The sequence below is a fragment of the Myotis nattereri genome (assembly GCF_964212035.1).
Source record: "Myotis nattereri genome assembly, chromosome: 20".
Classification (NCBI taxonomy): domain Eukaryota; kingdom Metazoa; phylum Chordata; class Mammalia; order Chiroptera; family Vespertilionidae; genus Myotis; species Myotis nattereri.
In genome coordinates, this window is record NC_138096.1 from 12,309,864 (window position 1) to 12,328,516 (window position 18,653).

At 38.1% G+C, this 18,653-nt stretch overlaps 1 protein-coding gene across 1 annotated transcript in view; it reads left to right on the forward strand.

Moving 5' to 3' along the window:
* The window catches only part of SDCCAG8 (SHH signaling and ciliogenesis regulator SDCCAG8), a 192,007-nt gene that overhangs the window by 72,783 nt on the left and 100,571 nt on the right, over window positions 1-18,653 (forward strand). Inside the window, exon 13 of the mRNA XM_081114488.1 lies at window positions 17,605-17,747. Coding sequence (XP_080970614.1) covers window positions 17,605-17,747 — 143 coding nt within the window. The remainder of the gene's footprint in view (window positions 1-17,604; window positions 17,748-18,653) is intronic.

Genomic DNA, 18,653 nt, shown 5'->3' on the forward strand with positions numbered 1-18,653 from the left:
GAACCCTGGGCCCTTCAGTTCCCAGGCCGACGCTCTATCCCCTGAGCCAAACTGGCCAGGGCTTACATTGTTTAAATCATCAGAATGAAAACAAAAAATTTAAATTCTCATAGATTTCACATATTCCTGACCTGCGTTGGAGTCCAGAGTGAGAGACTGCCTGAGGCAGAGATTCCAGATATAACTGCAGGCTGTCTGGACTGCTAATGAATTAATTGCAAGGTGTTTAGATTTTCCACATTCCTCTTTTTAAAATTTTATTTTCCAGTTGCAGCTTCCATTCTTCCTGATTTTGTATTGGTTTCAGGTGCGCAGCATGGTGGTTAGATAGACAGATACTTTCCAGAGCGCTCCCCCTCCCCCACCATGCACAGCTATTGTGATGCTGTTGACATAGTCCAGTGATGGCGAACCTTTGACACGCGTGTCAGAGGTGACACGCGAACTCATTTTTTTGGTTGATTTTTCTTTGTTAAATGGCATTTAAATATATAAAATAAATATCAAAAATATAAGTCTTTGTTTTACTATGGTTGCAAATATCAAAAAATTTCTCTATGTGACACGGCACCAGAGTTAAGTTAGGGTTTTTCAAAATGCTGACACGCGGAGCTCAAAAGGTTCGCCATCACTGGCCTAGTCCCTGTGCTGCACTTTACCAGGTAATTTAACCCTTTCCTTTCGGGTGTTCACATCTGCACTTAAGCGGATCAGCTGCGGTGACACTCAGTGTTTAAGCAACAGGCACGAAGGCAGCAGCGTCCCTATGCCTGGCCCGCCTCGCCCTCCTGAGAATTCCGCAGTCTCCAGGGGGCATGGAGAATCCTCCTTTAGACACAATCTCTCCCTCCACCTGAACTCCTAATATTCTCGCTCGCTCTCTCCTAATAAATCAAGTGATCGCCTTGGCCTGGCTTCACAAATCTTGAGTCGGGCTGTGGTGGAAAGTTCCCACTGAAGTCCAAGGGAGTCCCTGGGCCTTCTTAGAGAGCATGGCAGGGGAAGGGGAGGTAAGACATTTAGGGGGATCTTAAGCAGGAGGAGGAAAAAGAATTGTTCTGCTTGAAGGATTTCCCCATCATTGCAAGTACTAACTTTTCCTTTGGACCCTTCTAACATTTGCTCAGGATGTTCTGCTAGAAATCTGAATGCATGCATACTGAGAGGCAACTGGCAAACCGTAATTTGAATTAATAGCTTTAGGGTGTCATTCTCAACTTGTTTCTACACTTAAGTTTGCCATAGAATAAGGGAGCTGGGTCAGTGTTTCTTCCTTAATTTACTGAAGGTTCACTGTGTGAACAGTGAGTGAAGCCACATAAGTTTATGTCACAAGAACAAGATAACTTTTAGTCTAAAGGGGGAGTTAAGACATTGGGTAGATCAAATATTTATTTATTTCTGTAGTTTAAAATCTTTATGTGGCTATATATCTTTTTTAAATATATTTTTATTGATTTCAGAGAGGAAGGGAGAGGGAGAGAGAGCTAGAAACATCAATGAAGAGAGAGAATCGTTGATCAGCTGTCTCCTGCACGCCCCCTACTGGGGATGTGCCCTTGACCAGAATCGAACCTGAGACCCTTCAGTCCATAGGCTGACGCTCTATCCACTGAGTCAAACCAGCTAGGGCTGGATATATATCTTTTTATATGTCTTATTGATATGTATCTGAGAAGTGTGACTTATTAATGATTTCCCTTGAGGGGAGCTGGAAGTTGGAGGTCTCTAAATGCTGGATTCAGGATACATTAGACTTACCTCCTCAGCCAGGAGAGAAAGAAGGGCCTCAATGTGTTCCAGACACAAAAAGAAGAAGAACAGAGGAGACGGGGGTGGGGGGTACTAGGGAAAAATGAGAAAAGACATTTACCCTAAGAACAATTGGGCGTTTGCCTCTACTTACTCTGCCTCCCATTAAACCATAACTCAGAAGAGGCAACATGACCACAGGCCCATCGTATTTGCAGGAGGATCCACACTAATGGATTTTTAAAGCTATAATTGCTATGACAACCTCCTACAGCCCCCACCCCCGCCCCCAACTGCTGCTGGTTGTTGAGAGTAATTTCACTTGTCATTTTTTTGGAAGATGCTTTTTAACCCCATAGAAATAAAATTCATGAAGGTAATTTTTATCTGTAGGCTCTCTGGTTTCAGTGGCCACATAGGAAGGAGCAAAGAGAGGACCTCAGGCAGCAAAGAGCAATGGCTTGGTGGGGACTGAGAGCCACAAAGGCCGTAATGACTCCACCTGTCCCCTTGGTTTTGTAGATGATTTGACAACGAATAAGCTGAGTGTTACCTCATTTTTATGCATGGATTTATTTATTAACTAGAGGCCCAGTGCACAAAATTTGTGCACTCGGGGGGGGGGGTGGTGTCCCTCAGCCCGGCCTGCACCCTCTTGCAGTCCAGGAGCCCTCGGGGGTGTCTGACTGATGGCTTAAGCCTGCTCCCCAGAGGGAGTGGGCCTAAGCTGGCAGTTGGACATCCTTAGCACAGCCATGGAGGCGGGAGAGGCTCCTGTCACTGCCGCTGCGCTCGCCAGCTGTGAGCCGGGCTTCTAGCGCACTGACCACCAGGAGGCAGCTCCTGTGTTGAGTGTATGCCCCCTGGTGGTCAATGCACATCATAGCAACTGGTCGTTTCTCTGGTCAATTTGCATATTAGCCTTTTATTATATAGGATACTTACTGATAACCTTTTATGTGTCACTCACAAATAGGCACAGGGATTGCAATGAGAAAGAAAACATATTTATTGCCCAAACAACTAGTCAGATAATGAAGTTAAACGTGATAAGATGAGGGTGCAGAAGAAGAGGTGACTCACCGTGGTGGGACAGGAATCACAAGGACTCTGCTCAACAATCAGCCAGTTTTCCATGAGGATAACAAGGAGTTTTTGATATGACCTGACCAGCATAAGTGGGGCTATCATCTAAGCGTATATTAATCTAACTTCAGATCTAGTTGCCACTGGGTGATGTGGTTATCGAACGGCTCAAGGTGACCTCTTATTGAGCCTTACGTGCAATGAAAACCTCTAATGGCACCTGTCTGTCACCCTACAATTGGGCAATAAATACGTGTTTTCATTTCTCTCTCAGAAACGTGATCACTTGAGTTTGGACCTATCATTGCCTGAACTCTTTTGGATTTTGTCTTTTATATCTTACTGTAATACATGATTCCTCTCAGGTTTATGTCAAGCAGATTTGATCAGCACATCATTACCGTCCTCATTACAATCAGTGGCTTAAAGAGTACAGCCCCACCCGCCGTAGCTGAAGACCTCCCGTAGCTTGATATTTTCTATCTTCCCTGTGTTTTTCTTTTAAACTGATGAGTGTGTTTTCCTGTTTAAGAACCAGACCGTTTACCTTCTTCAAAATATGATTCCAGTCAAATCAAACGACATTTACTCTTGAACCTACTATGTACAAGTAGTGTGCTTAGGTAGCACTGAGCCACATGCCAGAAGATTGCATCGATGGCAGATCGTGAGGAAATGAGGCATGAGTGGCTAAGGAATCAGATGCTTTTGTCAAGATGGAGCAGATCTGTAGTGGCAGGATTGAAACCTGTGTTGGGAAACTCCCAATGGAAGGGGAATGGGCCTGCCTGAATTTTCAGGTTGATTCTTTTTTCATCTAAACCTGGATACATGGACTAAATTGGGAATTTGAGGAATTAGAATCTGTAAAATTATTTTTTTGAGATTTCTTTCGTTCGTTCTATTGCATGAATCCTTTTAAAAGTGTTCTGTCCATACACTGCTGTTAAATAATTATCTTGTACCAATATTATAGGTCAGTTATATCTCAAAAAATGCATTCTATTCCAGTCATTACCCTGTATTTATCTGTTCTACACCTATTTTATTTATTTTATTTTTCTTTATGAAAATGAGTGAAAACAAAAATGATCTTAGTTTTCTAATTGTCACAGCATATAAATTCAGAAATGCCCATGACAGTGTTTGCTAAACTATGAAAAGCTGTTTACATACCTAGAACTGTATGATTGAATAGGTGCTCAATAAATTAAGTAGATGTATTTACTTCTTTGTATGTGGATGCTGTTAATTTAAAAGCGTTATACTCAAAATATTTATTAACTGAAGCATCTACTTTACTTTGGATGCTTCTGTCCACAATTAGCTAGGTTATTTTTGAGTTAAAGCAAAGTTTGATGAATTTCTAAGTTCTACAAATAGAACTTTACAGAAATATTTATATAACCCACAGCTAAAGTGAATTTTCTAAAAACTCCCCATAAGGTGAGATCACGTACGCCATGTCTCAGTACAGACGGATTTTTTCCCCAATCGGTTATGTCTCTAAAAATAAACCTAGTTTTGTTGTTGAAATTTGCTGTTTCCTCTCCACATAAGAACATCTCATTAATTTTGGTGCAAACCTTCCAACAAGATAAGGTTCAATTGTCCAGTTTTCCCATGGGAGAGGATCCATTGTGTCTCCTACAAGCAGGGTGGCGGCTAAGAGGTGAGTTGAACACAGACAAGCGGTGTTGATGGTCAGAATGCTTTGAATGGAAGCCTTCCACACCCTGTAGGTTTGAATGTTTGAGCTGTGCGTTCAGTAATACCCTGCTTCTCCTACTGTCTTTACTAGATTAAAGGGAGAGCAATGATGTTGATGTTCTCTGTAATCAGAGGCACCGAGGAAAGACAGACACTGGGTAGGTGGGAAGAGCGGGGACCCCACCAGGTCCGATTTAGAGAAAAATGAAAATACTGCTTTTTATAAAATAAAGTCATTCAGTTTGAAGTGAAAGGCTGGGATCTTGAATTGGGTCTAAATGTTTGAGCTGTTTTGGTCTGAGAGAAAAATAGTTTTTTTGCCCCCACATCTGTACCAACCAGACATATTGGTAAAAGTAAAAGTAAAATCGAATAAAATTATTTTCCCCTCTAAATTAAGAAGTGACGTGTATATTCTTATGAAGCCAGTTCTTCAGAAGGGGGGTCTGAGCCTTACATGTGTTCGGATTCTCAGAGATTGACAGGATTTAATGAGAGAAGACGCAGAGCAGGGAGCAAAACTTATTGTTGAGTAACAGTTGTCAGAGGAGAAACAGATGATGTGTTTTCTTGATTGCATTTAAAAAATTAATTATTGCCAATAGAAGCTTGTGTGTGCTCGTAACTGAGTTAGCGCTGTGGTTTGGCATTCATCCACATGTGAAGGGAGACGGGATGCGCGGAGAATCTGAAACCTGGGTTCCAGCCCCGTCAGTGAGTTTCAGGGGGTCCTTTAACCTCTGGACCCGTGTTCGCCTCTGCAAAGAGAGGCGGTAGGTGAAGATGCTGACTGAGGGGTCTTCTATCTCTAACTGTATCTTTTTTTTTTAAGGCCTGTGTTTTTATTAAACAAAATCTTGATGTAAACAGGGGAGTTCACTCTCAAATGTTTTGGTAGGAGCGCGTTGTAGAAGAAATAGCACAGTATTTATGGGAGAGGAATTAAATTTGATAAATTAAAAAGGGACATTGAAGTCTTGAAAGTTAGATGCAAAATATCCCCAAACGTCCTTGTATTTTCCCTTTAGGAAACATAATATTTAACTGATATATTTCTGCTAACTCCTAAAAAAGTAGCATTGAGTATAAGAGTTTTAATTTGCTCTGGTTGAAACTTAAGAAAAATGTTTGTGTTATCTAAGAGACGAATTTGCTTTGCTGGAATTGTCAGTTTTCTGGTTCAGAATAAATAGGCCAATTTATTTTACGCAGTTTTTAATAGTTGATACAACAACTGAAAAACATGTTTATTATTGGAATATTACCAGATTTATTTTTTAGTTTTCTTAAGAAGTTATGTTTTTGCAGTTGTCAGTACTTTCATACCTACTATAATTTTTTTATTTTTTAAAAAGCATACTTAAATATTATATAGGTATTTATGTAATTATAGTATCCAAAAAAGTATGACATTTGAAACATAAATGGGAAATATAGGAAATTGTTGAGGTCTACCTTGCAATGACCTTTATGCTACAAGTCATTAAAGGTAAAATAGTGTCAATTTTGAAAAAACTTTCAAAAATAGCTATCGTTTAGGATTATAAATGACATTCTTGATGTATTTTAATTACTTTTAGTCTCACAATGAGAAACTGAAGGCATTGTAGATACATTTAATAATAAAAAGGTCTTTTCTAAATCATAAATAGGTAATGAACTTCACATATTTAAATTTACTGAGGTTTTCCTGTGATATAATCAGATGTCACTTTAGAAATAGCAATACTTCAGTTCATTGACACTTACTTTTATAGGTATTGAAAGCGTCCTTATCTTTCATTCTCTTGTTTATTGAAATTGTTTTAGGGTGGTTTTCTATTTAGTTTTATTTTTTATTCCTGTTTAGTCATAATTCTACACACAGGGAATACCACAATAGCAACAACACGTAAATAGCATGGGTAATATGACCAAACTTATTTTAATTGTACATTTCAATGTATTTTTAATTGAATTATTCTATTGAAAAATATTAATAGCTTTAATATACAGAGATAAAAGGAACAAAATTATCCCAAAATATGGTAATATAATATGAACATTATGGTTAGAGTTCATTTAACATGAATCCTGAAGCCTTACTATTACTGCTTAGAAGACATTTAATGCTATAAATTTTTATAACTAAAGAAGTGTATTGTAGCAATTTGTTACTTATTATAGTCCAGATGACTGTATATTTGAGGAGGAAATGATATGAGAAATTAGATGTATCATTGGGTTTGCTTTTTTAGCAAAATGGTAGTGAATTAGTGTATATTTTAATAGTTGTGAGGGACAGTAAAGACAGAGTGAGGTGAAGAGTGGACAGACTGGAGATATATGTGTAATTGGCCATCTGGATTATATATATAACATACCATACAGACTGTACAATGTCAGGCACAAGTAGGCACATAGCTGGTACTCAAAAATATTTACTGTCTTGTATTGAGGGCTTGAGAAGGAATTGTTTACAGGAATAAATTAGCAATTTATTTTCCTAAATTGAAATTATTTCATATTATTTTATTTTTGCTTTGGGTGATTTTCTCAATGGGTAATTAAATAATTTTCAAACAGTAATAAAAGTCAACAATTATAATGAAAACTTGAGTTTGGAGTAACTGTTTATAGATTTTCTTCTGCATTAATTCTTTTATCTCCCAGCTTTTGTACTTATTTTCACAAGAGAGGAAACCATATGAGGCATTTGTGAAAGCCTTTGAAAAGGCCAGTCTTTTTGTATGAGGATGTCCCCTCAGAAAAGAAATCTTTTGTATGAGGATGTCCCCTCAGAAAAGAAATCTTCCTGTTTTGTTTTTTTAAATTTTAAAAAAAATATATTTTATTGATTTTTTACAGAGAGGAAGGAAGAGGGATAGAAAGTTAGAAACATCGATGAGAGAGAAACATCGATCAGCTGCCTCCTGCATACCCACCACTGGGGATGTGCCCATAACCAAGGTTTATGCCCTTGACCAGAATCAAACCCCGGACCCTTCAGTCCGCAGGCCGACGCTCTATCCACTGAGCCAAACCAGCTAGGGCAATCTTCCTGTTTTTATGGCAGTTCGTTTTGAGAGAAACAACTCCAGATTCATTTTACTTAAAAAAAAAATGTATTGGTTGATTTTAGAGGGAGAAAGAGGAAGGGAGAGGGGGTAAGAAAGAGAGAGAAAAACATTGATGTGTTGTTCCACTCATGTGTGCATTCATTGGTTGATTCTTACCTGTGCTCTGACTGGGGGTCGAACCTTGGTGCATGGGTATGCTGCTCTAAACAATTGAGATACCTGGTGAGAGCCGGTTTATTTTGCTGCTGAATGTACTTACAAAGCAAGCAAAGTACTTTTAAAGTACCTGCAAAAGGGTTGGGTTAGAATTGGGCCTAACTTTTTTTCTTTAACATGAATTAAATTGGAGTTACTATGAAAAAGTATTGTGTTAATTTGTTAGGAAATAATATGTAGTATGTACATATGTACATTTTAGAATGTATTTATGTACTTAAATAAGGTAAATATGTAAGTTTCATTTTATTTATTTTTTAGTTTTTTGAGAGATAATTGACATATGCCATGTTAGTTCTAGGTCTGCAACCTATTGCGAAATGATCACCACAATAAATTTAGTTGACATCCATCACCTCACATAGTTACAGTTTTCTTCTTGTGATAATAACTCTTTCCTTCTGCTTTCTTAGCAACTTTCAAATATGTAGTATCGTGTTAACTTTAGTCATCCTGCTGAGCATGACCTCCCGGAACGCTCTGCTAACTGGCAGTTTGTACCTTTGGCCCCTTTACCCATTTCACCACCACCCCTCCCCTGCCTCTGGCAACCACCAGTCTGTCTTCTGTGTTTATGAGTTTGAGATTTTCTTTGGATTCCACATATAAGCGAGATCACATGGTATTTGTCTTTCTCTGTCTGACTTATTTCACTTAGCACAATACCCTCTAGGTCCATCCATGCTGACAAAAATGGCAGGCTATCCCTCCTTGTTATGGCTGAATAATATTCCATTGTACAGATAGATGCAGACATAGATAGATGTAGATGTAGATGTAGATATAGATATAGATGTAGATATAGATATAGATACCACACTTTCTTCATCTATTAATGGACATATAGGTTGTTTGTCTGTCTTGGTTACTGTAAATAATGCTGCAGTGAACTTGAAGGTACAGATATATTTTCAAAATAGTGATTTCAGTTCCTCCAGATAAGTACCCAGACATTAAGTTGGTGGATAATATGGTAGCTCTGTTTTTAATTTTCGAGGACCCTCCATACTGCTGTCCATAGGGTTGCACCAATTTACATTCCCACAAAGTTAAATTTATACGTTAACATTTTGAGTGTAAAATGGTTTCTCTTTTTATTAAATTGGCATGTTAAGTATATTGCTGGCATATATTTTCTTCTAGAACATAAAAAGCCAAACTGTTTCCTTTTTGAGTCTTTTTTTTTTTTTTGGTCTTAAAGTTCTAACATGGGGTGATGACAGCATATCAGCATATTGAAGGATTTCCTTTATATGCACACAGGGATATAGACCTGCAGTGGTCTTTTTAGTTATATTGTCCCCATAAACAACATCACAAGACTGCTGTATGTTAATATCCCAGGAGTGTTTTATGGTATGTACAGTAGAGGATGCCGTAGGATTTCCAACTCTGTACAGCTTACTAACTGTTGTAGAGTTAACATGTTTTGAGTTTATTAATTCCATTACGTAGCCCTCACGAAATACTAGTAGCTGTGAACAAAACACAGAAATATTCTCTTGGATGATAACTCAGTTAGGTGGGTTTGTAAGTGAGCAAGCAGCCATGCCTGGGAAGTTGTTACCTGTCGATACAGTACACTTGGTATTTCTCCAGTAGTCGGGTATCACTTCTTCCGTCAACCCACAGCTGGGGTGCAGGTGGTGTGTGGGGAAGCTGTTTTCAAATCTTTGACGTTACAGCAGTTCCTGCTATTGTAGGGACAAACCTCGAGGCCTTCACCAATGGCAGCAAAAGCAACTAATTCTTCCTATTAAACACAACAAAGTAGAACTGACCCCTGCAACCTCTAGAATGTTTGTAAATATAAAACTGAAATTGTTTGTGAAGCTAGTGAAGTAAATTCTACTAAAATAAACTCGCTTTATTTCATTACAGTGGAGGGACTTTGTAGGAGGGGATTATGTTCTAATTTGAGTTTGAAGGGTAAATGTTCTGTATGGTTGGAATTAATTTTGAAATTTTCATAAATTGCTCATAATTTACATAGTCTGCACGGACGTGTATGTACTTATATGTGTTTGGAGCCATGTATTCCTACCACAATGGAAACATTCGTGTCCTTTCTCTAAAATTTTAATTCACATTATCTTACTTCCATTGTTGGAACAGATGGTAAGCACTCGAAAGCGATAGCTGATATCAGTGTTACCATTAGGCCTGCGCTGGAAACATACTAAATCTCTGCCGTGCGCCCTTAGTAACGATAACCACGAGCAGAACTTCTCGGATGGCCTCAGCCACCGTCCCCATCTACCACGGCAAAGAGGACAGCGCCTTCTGTTCATCTCCACAATGACCTTTAACGGCCTATAATGTCCTTTTATTCACACAGGCTGGGTTTCCAGGAGTCTAGTTTGGAGAGTGAGCCTGAGAAATGAATTTTGCTGTATCCTAGACCAGTGCTTTCCAATAGAATTTTCTGTGAGGATGAAAATATGTTATATCTGCACGGCACGACCTGGCAGCCACGATCCATATGGGGCTGTTGAGCCTTACCATGTGGTTAATACAGCTAAGAAGCTCAATTTTTTATTATAATTAACTTAAATTTAAATAGCCACAGGTAGCTAGTATAGCTCCAGACGAATTCTTATTAATGCTTTGGTAAAATCATGCTTAACATCTACGAGTTAATAAGAGTATCAGCTGCCTGGCCATAGGTTTGTGGGTGATGAATTCTCATGGTCAAACTTGTCAGCGCCAAAGCCACAGGTTCCTTCTTTTCTCTCTGCAAGGACTGTGAGTTCTAGTCTTCTTACTCATCTCTATTGTTTTATTTTATCCCATTCTCATGTTCACATACACAAATAAGTTACTGTATGCTAAAGATTATTAAGAGATTATTAAAAGATTTTTTTAAGCAACAGAATATCTAGTAGCAGGGATAAATCACTACAATGGGTTCCTTTTTGCTACTTAGTCTTTCTAGAAAAGTTATCTTTTAGGATTAAGATGATATATAATTTTCAATGGGTTTTACATTCATTTCTTCAGATAGCTTTTCTTAGGAAAGCAGGAGAAATGTATAGTAGGACTTCTTTTAGTGAAACTATTATTTGGTTTTACTAAATTTATGAAAAATTTATTTTTAAATTATCAAATGTATACAGTACTTTTTAAATTGTAAGCTCATGAAATCAATTTTATAAGATGAAATCAGAAGATTTTTTAAAGAAGTAGAATAGAATAAGAAGGAATAGGATATATCTGAGTATTTCACACACAGTAAAGGTGGTTTTATGAAATGCTAGTTACATTTATACATGTGTGAGAGGGTTGTATATTTCTCAATAACGATGTAAAATGGATTTTTTTTACTATGAATCTTGGTAAAAAAAAAAAAAAGTAAAGAAAAAAGATTGAAAGCCATTGTCTAATTTATGGCTGGTGTGGAGACGATGTCGGATCTGGTTCAAGGCCTAGATTTACTTCTTTGGACCATCATTCAGTGCCTTTGACCCTCAATTATATTTCTGGATAGAAAATAACTGCCTTTTGCACTTCATGTAGTTGTTTCAAAGATCAAATAAAAGTTCAAGGTGATATGCAGTTGTAGTGCTCCTTATTCCTTGGAAGGGTTTTGTCAATTATTTTATATTGAAAAAACTCATGGCTCACAATAGCCATCATTTATGCTCATGTTTGTGCTTCTGGTCAGCTGAGATTTGGCTGCTCTGGGCTGCATTTGACTGTTGGCTCTGGGTCAGGTTGTGGGTTGTAGGTTGTCTGGGCTGTGGTTTAGGCTTTGTTTTGCTCCACATGCATTTAGTCTGATCCAGGCCAAAGGGGCACCAGCTATCAAGGGCATGCTTCTCTCATGGAGAATCACCAGAACACAGAAGCAGGGCCAAGCCACACAAACCTGTTTATGACCTCGGCTTCCACCGTGGCCATGAACATGTCACTGGCCAAGGGATAAAGTGGCCAAGCCCAGAGTCACTGCGGGGAGAGCGTGTATTCTACCCCCAGTGGAAAGAAGAGAGAAGTGAATCCGTGCTGACGAGTAATCTGAATTATCATCTTACCTAAGAACCATTGCAGCCAAACATTTGTTAACGACTTGATCTAAACTATGATGAAGTACCACTATGTATTTGAAGAAAGCCTCTAATATTATGGCGTGTCAAAAACAGACACACAGAAAAAAGGAAACTGGGACAATTATAATGAGCAGAGAAGAACATTTGAAATACTGTAATATTCTAATAGATAAGAGATTATATCAATAAAATAGAAATAGCATGTATGTAAAACAATGAAAGCAAGAAATAGCTCATGGAAATGAGAAGTCTGGTAGAAATCTTTTCTTAAACCTACTGGTAGTAGAAGTTTTAGGAGATGAAGTCAAGGGAATCTTCCAAGATGAAGAGATAGAAAATACAAGAAAATTAGATGATCAATCCAACAGAGCCAAAAACCAATGGCCAGGAGTTCCAGGAAGAGGAAATATTGAAATGTAGGGCATCAAAATATTTTAACATAATAATACAAGAAAACTTCCCTAAACTAAAGAAAATAAATCTCCAGATTTAAGAGTCCACACAGCACAAAACATGAAGACCTATTCCCAACATTGTAAAGTTTCGAAGTGCCAGGGGGAAAATGATTATGAAAACACTCAGAAACAAAAAAGCAAATTATAGACCAAGTATTAGGAATCAGAATGGCATAGGGCAGTGATGGCGAACCTATGACATGCGTGTCAGAGGTGACACGCGAACTCATTTTTTTGGTTGATTTTTCTTTTTAAATGGCATTTAAATATATAAAATAAACATCAAAAATATAAATCTTTGTTTTACTATGGTTGCAAATATCAAAAAATTTCTATAGGTGACACGGCACCAGAGTTTAAGTTAGGGTTTTTCAAAATGCTGACACGCCGAGCTCAAAAGGTTCGCCATCACTGGCATAGGGCTTTTCAGTTGTGATATCAGAATCTTGAAGACAGTGGAGTAGCCCCTTAAAAAATCCTGAATGAAATTTAATTTCAACATAGACTTTGATACCCAGCCAAACTAAGAAGTGTATGCATATAACAACAGCATTTTCAGGTACTTTAAAAATGTATTATTCATATATCCTTTCTTATGAAAGTTACCTGGAGAATAAACTTCTGACAAAAAGAGAATAAATCTAAAAGCAGGATGACTTATAACCAGAAAACAGGGAACTCTCATAAGAGCATGGGTAAGGATTGGCCCAATAAAGCGACCAACCAGGCCAGGCCTAGGAAACCAAAAAGGATATATATATCAAGGAAAAAATTTAAGAGGAACTGATCATTTATCTGATGTGTCCCATTATTTGGAAAACTATTATTGACAGGCACTTGACAGATCTGTTTGATCATTTGTGGGCAGGGGGACGTCAGTTACCTAGAAAAATAAACTATTAATAACTTGGCAATTAATTTTAGAAATAATAGAATATTGTACAAGAACATTAATTTGAGCAAAATAATTCTTGTCTCCATAGTGAAATTTATTTCTGTAGTCATTATAATGTAAATGGACTACTGATTAATGATTTAACCAAAATTGTTACATGGGAAGGTGAGGAGGGGATATTGGGTGGGTGGTATAAGAGATGTAAATTATGACCTATTTTATCACAGAGAGTCAATAAAAAATGTCTAATACTGCAAAAATCAAGAAATAGCATTACAAGTATGTCGCTGAAAAATATGAAAATACCAGAAGAGTGGATAGTGTGTGCCTTTGAAAATCAGGCTTGGGGATGGGTAAGGGGTAGCATGTGTACTGCCCTTCTTTGTTTCGAGCAATTGAGTGCTATTTGACACAAATTAGTCATATTACTTTGATCAGAAAATTCAATTATAAAAATAAAAGTTATATGTCCCTGATTAAGAAAAACACTTCCTATGGTATAGATCAGTGATGGCGAACCTATGACACGCGTGTCAGAGGTGACACGTGAACTCATTTTTTTGGTTGATCTTCTTTGTTAAATGGCATTTAAATATATAAAATAAATATCAAAAATATAAATGTTTTTTATACTATGGTTGCAAATCTCAAAAAATTTCTAAATGTGACACGGCACCAGAGTTAAGTTAGGGTTTTTCAAAATGCTGACACGCCGAGCTCAAAAGGTTCGCCATCACTGATCTATACCATAGGAAGTGATCGATATGATCTATTCTATACTAACAGTGACGAGTCCTCCCTGCTCCATCTCCTGTCCTTGGGTGTCTCCCCTGTGGTTCTGGTGGCTGCATTCATGGCTTGAAGTGTGCTGTACCTTGGGGTAAAGTGTAAAGCAATCTGGCCTTGTCTTTGCCCAGTTGGGCAAGGACGGCCACATTACCCGGCATTGTAGACACTGCGGGTGAGTGGTGCACTTTAAGAGTAACGTGCAATTGGCCTTTGACTGTTCTGGGCCTTTCGTCCCTGAGCTGCTGCTTACAGCCAAGGCAGCAGCCCTGACCTAGTTGGGTGAGGCGGAGGGTTACCCTGCCAGTGGGCGCATGGCGTCTCTGGCAAGAGACTGCTAACTGTTGGAGTTGGTGCCATGGCATATTTTCCCAAGTCAGGGCATAGGTGCCGAGCCCCGGTCCAGCTGGTGGGATTACTTGTTGGTTTTGCTGATCTGCACCAGTGAGCTCTTTTTCTGGCACAGATCACCAGGAGCAGGCAGTGACTTTCCATCTTCCTCACAGAAATGCTTTTTGCAGTTGGAAATGATAATAAAGTTTTATTCAGGTTTCATCGAAACAGTGCTTTATGGGGGAAACGTTATTGAATGAAAGCAAGAACTTGTTGGTCCTCCGTGATAACCATATATCTTTAGGCAGGTCATTTTTTCTACTTCTCTCATACTGCATTCCTGCTTAAACCATTCACATCTCCTCATTATAGATAAGAAAAATACAATTTTATTAATCTAGAATTCAAGACCTTTCATAATGTGGTCTGATCTAGCATTCCTTGAGTTTATGGGCCCTTATCTGCTTTCCCACTTTCTTGCCCATGCTAATATATTTTTAATTGGTCTTTTAAAACACAGATTTCCCTAATACTCATTTGTTGTGTTTTATATGCTTTGTATTTAATTGTCTGTGTGTGTGTGTGTGTGTGTGTGTGTGTGTGTGTCTTTGCTGCTCTTGAAAGATGGAGGAGAAATCAGAAATGATAATGATGCCTGCCATCTTTAATTCAGCTCTTACTTCGTGCCAGACACTAGCTAAGGACTCAGCATCTGATTTGATCTTCGCAGTAGTTTTAGGAACACGCTGCAGTTTTCACTCCCATCTCAGGCTGAGGAAACTGAGCCATGTGTCCATGGTCACCGAGCTGGAAGGAGCCAGAGCTGGGTCTGCAACCCTGATGTGCGTTGACTCTTGGGTCTGCCGTCTTGATGCCGATGTTTGCATGGCTCCCAGGGCAGCCTCTGACTTCTTATTGCATAAGATTAAGAAGCAGATGATTTATCCTGAAAACCTCATGATCAGCATGAGGCGTCCTATGTTGTTTTTGTATATTGCTTGTAAAAATCATTGCATCTTTTCTTTCTAAGAGAGTTTGGAATTTTACACATTTTCGGTTCTGTCATTCTTTTTTGGATCCTTTCAGTTCAAAATTCTGGAGTCGTCTTTGATGTCTCCTGATAGCTCTCCTTTAATTTCCATAAACTCACATGTTCTCTTTATATTTCTGTTTTTTAATGTATATTTGAATATGTCTCTACTCCTCCTGCCTGGAATATTGCAACTGTGTGTGATCTCCCCGCTGGTGGTCTCTGCCATCTTACACCGATCAGACACATTGATCCCGTTTATTTTTTAAGCTCAGTTTCTCTCATATTGCATACTTGTTTAAACCACTAACATCTCTTGGATTCTACCAGTAAATTAATAAAATTGTATTTTTCTTATCTATAATGAGGAGATGTGAATGGTTTAAACAGGAATGCAATATGAGAGAAGCAGAAAAAAATACGGTTTTATTAATCTAGAATTCAAGGCCTTTCATAATGTGGTCTAATCTATCATCCCACAGGTTCATGCGCCCTGACCTGCATTCCCACTTTCTTGCCCATCCTAATATTTTCCTAATCTGGCCTTTTAAAACACAGATTTTCTCTAATACCCTTTTGTTTTTATTTGTTATATGCTTTGTATTTTATTAGTCTGTGTGTGTGTGTGTGTGTGTGTGTGTGTGTCTCATTTTTACCCAACTGAATAGTTAAATTCTGGGTTTAGAAGAGATGGGAACTGAGTTCAACATAGTACAGTGTCTTGTGTGTAGCACTGTGTAAAAAAAAAAAATGAACAAATGGATTTTTAAAGTTTTAAAGTCAATATATAATTTGAATTTTGTATTTCTTTGCTTTTGTTTATTTCACAATGTTAGACAAAACAATAGATTTTTCTGTTATGTTTTTTCATCTATTTAATTATGAGATGAAATATATTGGTATAATTCGAACAGTTCAAAATATTTTCAAAAGAAACAAATAGGTTTTATTAGTATTCTAATCTGAAAAATATAGAAAATGTACTCCAAATGAAAAATGATATACTCATTATTACATAGCTTTTTAAAGTTAAAACAATATTTGAGTACTTGTAAGAAGCTGTTTTATTATATTGTTAGTAATATGTGGTTTTGATGAGGGTAAACTCATCAAAATATGAATACTTATAGTGAAATAAATGTTACAGAAAGAGCTATTTAGTTTTTCTTGCCTGATGTATTAAATATAGTTGGAAATTGTTCTGAATACGAAGTAATGATGTGAGAAAATTGGACATGTACTTAAACATGAAGTTTAAAACTATCTGCTTGGGCAGGGTTTGTTTTTTAAAAGGGGGTTGCATTTTTAAAAATTGTTTCTTCCTTTCTGTTGAATTTGAAAATGTTTCTCCCTTTTTTCTTCTTGTTTTAATAGCATGAATATTTATAGCTTTAAAAATTTTTTATAGGTGTTCTATAATAAATAAATATTTCTACTGTAACGTATAAATTATTTAAAACTATGTTCTATGTAAGCATTTTTGCTTTGAAATATTTGCATTTTAGCAAGATAAAGATAATTTCACCCTAAGACTAAGAAATTAGCCAGCATAAATGTTCACATATTTCAGATGTTCATATTTATGAACTGAGAGTACTTTTGCTGTTGCTTTTTTATAAAACAATTTCAATGTAATATTATTTTAGCTCAGAAATCTCATACACTCTAAATGCTTAAAGGTTTTTCTCCTAAATCATTTTTTTTTCTAAATAATATTTATCATCGTCATGATACCTCCTTTTACACCTTACATTTTTCTAAAAGATATCTTAAATGATATTACCCATTAATCTGGTTTTCAGAATATCCAAATAAAGACCATAAATGTATCTTTCAGGAGGGAGCCACATGTTTGACGGTAATCCTGGCATGTGTCTGATGTACACTCACAAACAGAAATGTTACATTGTAAAAGCAGTGACAGTTTAAATTCAGATTATTTTTAAAGGGACTGAGCCTTCGAATGAAAGTACAGATTACCCATCTTGACTACTCTCATTTCATCATTTCATCTTTAAAATCAGACTTCATCTTACGATCCAAGAAAAAAAGCACAACCCCTCACTAATGTGCATTTTTGGCTTTGCTAGTTCCCTTTGTCATCAAATGGACGCTAGCCTACACCTCCTAATAATTTCTTATCACATTAAATTCATGGCAAAAACCAAAACGAGGCAGTTTTGCCTCTCAGTGCCTGTGTCTGATCGGATGCCTTCTCCCTGCCTGTCTGCCCAAGGAAATCGAGAGACTGACGCTGGAGCTGAGGGAGAGCAGGCAGCACGTGGAGCGGGAGCAGCAGAAGGCGGCGGGGGCCGGCGAGGAGCTCCTGACATTGACAGAGCGGCTGGCCGAGGCCGAGCGCCAGCTGCACCTCACCAGGTACCCCGAGCCCGTCCCGCGCCCCCCGGCCCCCCTCCCCACCGTGGCCCCATTTCAGCCCACCGGCGGTTGCCACAGGCTTCCAAGCAGTTGTTGGAGTTAGTCTCAGGCATCCCGTTCACACACAGCTCCCAGGCAGAGAAGCAAAACACGCCGACATGTGAGTGATGAGTGTGGCAGGGAGTTACTGATCTGTCCCCGAAGATGCTCAAATATTTAGGCGATTCTCCATCAATACAAGCAACATGACATATTTCTCCTACCACCACCTCGCGTGTTAACCCTGTGTCTAATACAAATGCTGCGCTGAAGGAACCCAGGAATCTATGCAGGGAAGGGATCAGACACTGACATGGTTCAAGAGGCAAAATAAAAGGCATCCTGAGATGCAAATGGAGATGGAGCTGCTACTAACAAGGACCCTGGGTCCTAAGGAGGGTGTAATATTTTGACATGAAATTGATTGCACTGTTCACATTTAAAGCATTGTTATAACCAGGCTCGCACCATCCTGGTCTCCCGGCCTATTGTTTCTGTCAGGGGTATTGTGATATGAGTATCATTGTCATAAAACTTCAGTAAACACATAAACTCAGCCCCACATTACAACAAGGTATTTTTGGTAGCAAACATTGTGTGAGTTGCTATGTTGAAAACACACACGCAGACGCAGAAATACAGCAGAGGAAAACTCGCACTGTGACCGGAGATATTTCTCGTTATCCTGTAAGTGGTTTCTTCTCACTTTCAGTTTTAGTATAATTTTCAATTTTCAGGTCAAGCCTTTGAGTTTATTCAGTTTGGGGAGTTTTTCGGCTTTTAGGGAGAACTTTGTCTAAATACACATGTCGATTTAGAATCGTTGGTTTGGCTCACCGTTCAGAAAAACACTGGTCTTCTAATCAT